Source organism: Euprymna scolopes, chromosome 22 (assembly GCF_053919585.1).
Source record: "Euprymna scolopes isolate OS-2025 chromosome 22, ASM5391958v1, whole genome shotgun sequence".
Classification (NCBI taxonomy): Eukaryota; Metazoa; Mollusca; class Cephalopoda; order Sepiida; family Sepiolidae; genus Euprymna; species Euprymna scolopes.
In genome coordinates, this window is record NC_136503.1 from 83888485 (window position 1) to 83897634 (window position 9150).

The 9150-nt window shown below is 31.3% G+C and overlaps 1 protein-coding gene across 4 annotated transcripts in view; it reads left to right on the forward strand.

The window, feature by feature from the left end:
• Positions 1 to 9150, forward strand: part of LOC145243522 (uncharacterized) — a 226898-nt gene that overhangs the window by 216887 nt on the left and 861 nt on the right. For all 4 annotated transcript variants that reach the window (XM_080106488.1, XM_080106490.1, XM_080106491.1 and 1 more), the window contains one exon: positions 8280 to 9150. This exon is cut by the window's right edge and continues 861 nt beyond it. In XM_080106488.1, the coding sequence (XP_079962614.1) occupies positions 8280 to 9150 (871 nt within the window). The remainder of the gene's footprint in view (positions 1 to 8279) is intronic.

Genomic DNA, 9150 nt, shown 5'->3' on the forward strand with positions numbered 1-9150 from the left:
AAATAGTACTGCCTACGACATTTATTATTTCAAAAGAGATATTATACAGATTAACGTAGAAAAAAAAGTGTCATTCGTTTTATTGATTTGTAGTTGACGATTATTTTTTTTTAATTAGAAGGAAATAATTTGTTGTTTCGAAAAGTATTAAATTGTTACAATTTAAAAAAAAATGAAGAAAAGACATATTTGTTAATAGTAATTATTTTTACGTAAAAAAGAAATTCTACTTTCTTTTTTTTTTTTTTTTTTCTAATTTGTTAAATTCAAATAATCGATATTAGACATATATTAATAAATATTATCCGAATGCTTAGGTCTCATCCGGGTATTTAAAAAGATTTAAAAGAAATAATATGGACACAGCGTACCATTTGAATATATATATATACATATATATATATATATATATATATATATATATATATATATATATATATATATATATATATTGTGTCTTTATTCTACTAGCATGTTTCTTGCTTACCCATATTTATATAAACTAGGTCTTGTTTTAATGAATGAAGACGAGATTACTAGAATATATAGTTTTTTTTTTGTTTTTTGTTGTTGTTCTTTTTTTGGGGGGGGGGTTACATCGATGGCTCGTCTGAAAAAGACACTGTGAGAGATGCACCCTTAGTCTCCGTTAAGGCATGCATCTCAGAGAAAGAAAACTCTGATCTAGAATTTGAGGTCTACTGCTTGCTTTGTCCGTGGCAAGTGTTTGTATCGACTGGGGGAGCAATACACAAAGTCTTCATCACTATAAAGAAATAATCTGTGTTAGGAATCTAATATATATATATATATATATATATATATATATATATATATATATATATATACATATATATATATACTTGTTTATTGTTATATAAACATGCTCACATCCCGCTGCTACAAATAGCCACTTGTTTCAATCAAACAACAGATATCATCAGGCAGCGACTTGACTATTCAAAAGTTTAATGAATAAATTAAACTTTTGAATAGTCAAGTCGCTGCCTGATGATATCTGTTGTTTGATTGAAACAAGTGGCTATTTGTAGCAGCGGGATGTGAGCATGTTTATATAACAATAAACAAGTATTATCAGCTCTTTTTATTGAGCACTATCTAACAACCTCGTTGAATTCATTAGTCCATTACTTTTGAATATAAAATAAACCCGAGTATATATATATATATATATATATATATATATATATATATATATATATATATATATATATATATATATATATCCAGTCTTCAGATGTTCAAAAGTAGGGACTAATAAATACAACGAGGTTGTTAGATAGTGCTCGATAACAAGAGCAAAATATTTTTTTATTATTTATTCGAAGGTAAAAAGTTACATTTGGTCGCTACAAACAGCCATCTATTTCAGTCAATGAGACTTCGTTAGGCGACTCTGAACCATTAAACGCTATAGAAAAAAGTTTTTTTCTATAAGGTCGAATATATATATATATATATATATATATATATATATATATATATATATATAAGTGAAAATATGTTTGTGTATGTGTATGTGAAGACAACTCTCAACCTATATGCTAAACTATCTATGATCTACAAACTAGAAATTTGGTATATAGGTTATTCAGACATGTGGAAAACTTTTTAATCGGGTTTCATCCGGAAAAGGGGGCTGCTAAGGGGTAAAAATCGAAGAATTGGTACTTGGGGAGGTCATCGGATTTTTATCTGTTTGTCAAGTGTTTCACGACTACGCATGCGCGAATTGTACATATGACGGCTTCTTTGTGTTAAGAATAAGTAGGTTTGAAAACACGTTTTAAAGATCGTGGTAAACTGGCCTAATAGTTATTGTATTTGACTCACTGTCATTAGATTTTGGTTTCGATCTCAGCTCAAGTATTTTCTATTTTACTTACAAGAAGTGAACTGTTTAGAAATAAAAAAAAACAATACTGGCATACACATGTCTCAGTTTGTTTTCTGTTTTTTTTTTTGTTTTATATATATATATATATATATATATATATATATATATATATATATATATATATATATATATATTGGGTACAATATAACAATCGTTAGAGGGTTGGCTCTCATAATAATAAATGCGAAATCTGCATAAATTAAATATATTTATGCGTAGTTTACAACCGGGTTACGCCGGGCGGCCTGCTAGTATATATATATATATATATATATATATATATATATATATATATATATATATATATATATATATATATATATATATATATATATAAAGTTAGATTATATGTTTAAAATTTGCAAGCCAAACAAAAGGATTGAAGTCGATAATATATAATTCGATTGAATGCGAGTCTTTTCGTGCAATGACTCTCTTGATAGCGTTTCATCGAAAGGGATTCTACGACGATGTTTTGAGCTGCTGCTGATGCCGGAACAAAGGAAGAATGAACAAGAAAGTAATGAACAAAAAATTTTTTTATAAATTCACATTTCACTGCATGAAAAAAAAAGTGACTGAAAAACACAGACACCTTTTAATTGCCACATTCAAAGTAGAGTAGACGATCTCAACCCTTTTGCACGTGTTAAAAACAGCAACATTGAATGTTGGTTACGTAGCAACTCACGATTGGACAAAAACCCAAATCAATGTTTCTTTGAACCAATTACAACGCAAGAAATATTTACTCCCGAAATTCCGCGCCTAATATAAAACCAAACATAGAATTTTTCTCTCTCTCTCTTTCTTTTTTTTTTTTTTTCTTTTTTTTTATTTTTTCTTTTTTTTTTTTTTTCTTCAAATACAACACACTAGCATACAACACATCCTTCCTAGTCATTTTGGAGTTTGGAGATGAAAGCCCTCTACGGACACAGCAAAAGTACACACAAGAACTACTAAACATAGCGACAGCATATACGCACTGCTAAAAAGAACCCTTGTACACTTTTACTACGTATGTTCCCTCACTGACAAAACAAGCACGCTAATATACACGCACTCTACTTACGAATTTCACTTGCAACGTTTTAAGGATAAAATAAGGTTGATTCGCGCACAAAAGAGATTTTAATAACACATTAAAAAAAAACATTTTTAGAAAAGCAAGATAATTAAGAAAAGTCAATTTTTTATTAAAAATAAAAATGGTGTGTATAAAAATATTTACAACCATTTTTGACTTGGTTTCTTATTCCCACCTTCCGGTTTCTACCTATTGATGATACGTCCTCGGCAATCTGTCTGTCAGTGATTTTGTTGTTGTCGGTCTGAAGTATGATTATGTTCAGTCCTAGGAAGTCGACATTCCCAGTCTTTACTTTCTCTTTGATTAGTTTACTGCTAGTCGCCTGGGAAATGCTGACGGGACTGCTCGGACATTTTTTGTAGAACAGAGTACGCTAATCATAATGCGCTGGGTTTTTTTTTTTTTAACTTAACACCCGGCCTTGTGTTTAATCTAATAAAATCTCACTCACTTCTTCCTTCCTTTTTTTTATTTTGCTGCTTTTTTTCTCCATTTTTTCCCTCGCTTGCAATTTTCTGTATTATTTTTTTCTGCTTGGTTGTGGAATTGACTGCTTTCTTTTTATTTGAATTTGTTTAATTATTTCATTGTTTTATTCAAATGTTTTATTCAAATGTTTTATTCAAATCTTGATAAATGTCCAGAATAATGAACTCCTAATAACTTGTACCCCCCCCAAAAAAAAACAACATATATATATATATATATATATATATATATATATATATATATATATATATATATATATATATATATATATATACTATTACAATGAAATTCTCTATCTAACTCGCATAATTTTAACATTTATAACACTTTTTATTTCATACTTTTTCGTCTATAAAAATCTGACTTTTCAATACTGGACATTAATGGCGGCTAATTTGTCTACTCCTGATTGTCGAGAGAAGACATATTTCAAAGAAATAAAAGTATGAAATAAAAGTGTTATAAATGTTATATTTATATGAGCTAGGTAGAGAATTCCATTCTAATATATTTTATATCAGCTAGTGTCTGTTGTGGTTTTATTTGGAGGGAGGACGAGTTATCAAGTGTTAACTAATCTGCACTTTTACCAATATGGTTAATTGAAATGTTTTAGTTAAATATTTTATTAAATATTTGTTAAAATGTTTTATTTTAATATTTTATTTAATTGATTTATTATTATTATTATTATTATTATTATTATTATTATTATTATTATTATTATTATTATTATTATTATTTATGGATATATTGAATGATCTTTTTAAAAATATTTTATTAAATATTTGTAAAATAATTTATTTTAATATCTTATTTAATTGTCTTTTTTAATTATTTATGGATATATTGAATGATCTTTTTAAAAATATTTTATTAAATATTTGTAAAATAATTTATTTTAATATCTTATTTAATTGTTTTTTTTTAAATTATTTATGGATATATTGAATGATCTTTTTTAATATTTTATTAAATGTTTAAATATTTTATCTAAATTCGATCATAATAGAGTGCTCGCTTATGGGCTAGAGTATCTTCGGTCGAGTCATAGTAAAAACTCAAACAATGGTACTTGATGCCACCTTTCTAAACAATTGGTCAGGTGGAGATCAAGGATAAGTGGAGTAATTCCGAAAAAGGAGTAGCACCTTCTCCTACATCTGAGCGTAGTAGTAGTCGCCCTATAATATTTTATAATATATGATCCATAGTCGCCCAATAATATTTTATAATATTTTATAGTATATGATTCATTCATTGTTTTACGTAAATATTCAATATTTAAACTTATTTGAAAACCAGAAATTGCCAAGGAAAATTTTATTAAATGATAAAATCATTTTTTTTTTGTCTGAGATTTTCTGTGTTAACACACGTTTATCAATTATTGTTGCTTTTTGGTGTGTTTTTTTGCTTTTTTTTTGTTTTTTGTTTTTTTGTTTTTGTTTTTTGTTTTTTTCTTTTCCTTGGTATTTTCTGGTTTTCAAAGAATTTTTATTTACTTACCAAATGTCTTCTAAGATGTGACAAGAAGTTTCCTATTTAAAATTCACACCAACCGGCGTATCATCAATTCAGACTGACTACCATCGTCAATAAGAACAGACGTTTTTTTCTTCACTTCATGATAACTTAATCTCAAGGATTTTTAACATCTAAAATTAAAAAAAAGAAAAAAAAAACACTAAAAGCAACTTTGATACAGGTGTGTCAACACCGAAAGTTTCAAACAAAAAAAAAATGATTTTATTATTTAATAGAATTTTCCTTGGCATTTTCTGGTTTTCAAATAATTTAAATTTACCTTCTATATCTTCTAAGATGTGACAACAAGTCTCCTATTTAATATTCAATTAAAATTTGCCATGCAAATATTGTTAATGCTTTATTTGAATGTTTAATATAAACATATATATCTTATTTAAATATTTTAGGTAAATATGCAATATTTTATTAAAATCTTTAATATTTTAAAATATTTTGTTTTGTGAAATATTTTTTAATATTGCAATGTACATATTTTATGCAAATTGGGGCATGTTATTTAATATCTTTTATGGAAATGCTAGCCTATGTGCCTGGCGTTGCCCGGGTGTTTGGAGGTGTGTGTTGTTCAAAAACAAACAAAAAAAGCATTAGTAAGCAGGCAGGCTCGAACCCGTACCGCTAAGGAGGAAAGGAACGTAAAAAAAAGTAACATCTTTACCGTTTTCGTCTATCGCCAAACCGGAAGTGTAAGTCTAGTCAATCGAAAAGCGGGGATGACTTTCGAAAATATCGGCGAAAAAAGTGACCCCTCCTTTAGGAAAGTGCTCAGTTGAGGATGAAGGAATTAATGTTTTTAGCCAATTTTTCGATATTTGTCGTACGAAGAGTCGAGTTTTAAAACAATATCGATTTCGTGAAAACCCGTTGCCTCTGTCTAAAGTTTTAGGCAGAGATACATACATACATACATACATACATACGCACATGCATACATTTAAACAGACAAGTGAGGTTTATATTATAGATGGATTAAAAAAAAACCTTTAGGCAAATATTTAATACTAGCTGGATGCCCGGCGTTGCTCGATCGTACCATACGCTGAAACATAATATTTTAATTTATGTAAATTGCGTATGTATTATTACAGAATCAATACCCTACTAAATATTATATATTACGAGAAATAATTTGCCCAGCGGACTAATTAGCAAAAAATTTCAAAAATAATAATGATAATGTCGTTCATCTAATTTCCTCTGTGTTTGTTTACAATATCATGTCAGCTGATATTTGGGCTTGACGATCTTAAAAATAGTCTTTCTTTTCTTATATATAAAAAAGAAGAATTTTACAAGGGAATATTTTACGTTACACCGGCCAAAGTTACACCGGTATAATGTAAAATATCCCCCTGATAAAAATTCTTTGTTTTTTACTTTTATACTTTCGAGAAGAAAGACTATTTTTAAGATCGGATTTTTTTTTTTTCGATACTTGTCGGATGAATCCAGACTCATAAACTTATTCTATTACCAACGCTTTCGCTATTATCACATATCAGCGAAGATGGCTTAATAACGTTGTTATAAATATAAGAAATAGATTTTTTTTTCCCCACTCAAATATACAAAACCCAAAAATGACTCTAAATCCACGAAATTACCGATAGATTCGATGATGAATCTAATTCTCCTCAATGCTGCATATTGATCGTTGTTTTGATATCCACCCTCCTCTCCCTTCCCCTCGTGCTGATGAGGCGATTATAAATAAATAAACACGATGCCGTCTCTGAAACGATCGTACACTATTCTTGGGTGTTCTTCTTTTGATTTCTTGGAACATGTAAATGAACTTATATTAACCTATTGAATTCATTTACTTTTCATTTAATATATACTAGCAGGGGGCGACATTGCCCGGGATTGAATAATGATCATCGAATGTTTCATTCTCCCATATTTTTATTGTCATCGAAATCGGTGAAATCGACCATTTTTCTATCAAATCGATTGATTGCCTGCTCTAGTTGGGTACCCATCACGGTGCATCGTGAAGAAGCTTTACATACCTCTCACAGTGATTTAGTCCACGATGCTTTGTATTCTACATTGCACTGCAGAGAACCTACTATTGATTTATGGAGATTGTCGGACTGACTTCCTCATCTTGGTTGTTATAGTCACAACGTTTCGGCCGTTTTGCCCTCCGGCCTTCATCAGGTGTTTTGTATCGAACGTTGTGACTATAACAACCAAGATGAGGAAGTCAGTCCGACAATCTCAATAAATGAAAACACCTCATCTCAAAAATACAGACAACTACTGTTGATTTTATAAAATTATTTTTCATACAATGGCTTGAATTAAAGTTTAAAATGCAAAAGTCAAGTATCATGGTTCAATTGAGCTCTAAACAGAAACATTTCGAGCGTGTTCCTGTCATATCAAAGAACCTACGGTTAGTTTTTTTATGTTGAACCTTTCGGCTTGTGTGGTAATAAAACTTCTCAAATGCACTTGTAAAGTTAAGACTGTGTAAGGTGTTAAACTTTGGTCCAAATCGACTGTACTTACTTTCATCGGATTATTTCAATTATCGATTATTGATTATCGATAATAATCAAAGACGTTCTGATACAAAACCTATCTAAGAACACTGCCAAAAAAAATTGGCCTAGATGTTTTCGAGTTCAAAAGGGCCGAGCTCACGCACACACACGGCCACACAAAGTTCCTTTTTATATATATATATATATATGTGTGTGTGTGTGTGCGTGTGCTTGTGAATGATACGATACGTTGACACACCGGTTCTCGCTTGATCATCGAAGTTAAGCAACGTTTAACCTGGTCAGTACTAAATGGGTGACTATTTGGGACTTCCAGGTGCTGCATATGCTCTCCGCTTATCTCGCCATTGTTTCCAGTCGTCCTAGCACTGGACTCAAACAGTGCCGATTCAGGATAGGTGTGGTTGGGGATTGCGCAACCCTTGCCTCACAATTACATGCGCAGTTGACTTTACAGTTTGTCTTTCGAGATTGAACGGAGGCATATCGCAATCTCTCTCTCTCTCTCTCTCTCTCTATATATATATATATATATATATATATATATATATAGAGAGAGAGAGAGAGAGAGAGAGAGAGAGAGAGAGAGGCAAAATGAGAGAGAATTAAATTGCTTATATATTTGTATCTAAAATGAAATGTTGATTATAAGAAGCATCGATTATATAATCTCATATTGATTTTCTTTTTTTTCTTTTTCTTTTCTTTCTCCCAGAATCCAGTACACGAAGGATTTTCACCGGAAGTGTTTTACGGTGTCCTCATTCCATTGGCAATAATTGTCGGCGCTCTGATTCTCTGCATTGTTATAATCGTCATCAAAAGCAAAAAGAGCGCATTACTAAACGACGCAGAAGATTTTAAAACCGGAAGCAACAAGTCAATCCACACGAACGACTCGCTGTTGTCGCGTAATTGTGGAAAAGGGACGAATCCAACGCATGTGGACATACACGAGAATGGTCTCAACGGTGTGGCAAACCGAGCATTTATGCCCGATATTTGCGAGGATGAAAACACCGGGAAGGTTGAACACTCGGTTTCGGTATCAACGGAAGACAATGACGTCCACCCACGGTCGTTGCACAGCGATGACAATCTAGATGAATTTGGTTATTGTAACATAACTGCAGCGGGAATGTACACAACGACTAATGACCTCCGCAAGGCTGGTGTAGAAGAAGAAAAAGCAGCCAGAGACGGAGATATTCACAAGAACTATTTAACAAATGATGAAAATGGACCGGAAAACGACGCCATCTTGACCAATAGCAATGAACCAGATAGAACGACACACAACTTTTCGGATAACGCTCCGGATGACGCCTGGTCAGATCGGGTACCAGCAATGCCCGTACCTGATTATTTTTCAGATGACGTAGAGAATCATGACGATTCAAAAGGGATCACGCCTACGGTGCCAAATGCAAAAGGCCAGTTGGATTCAGAGGTAAGCGAGTATCTTCTAAAGCCAGACTTTATTGAAAACGTGAGCCAGAGATCAGCCTCCTCAGAATCAACGTCAGCAAGGATATCCCCCCAAATCGAAAGTGATCTCAAAAGTGACGGCACTACCGATGATGCAT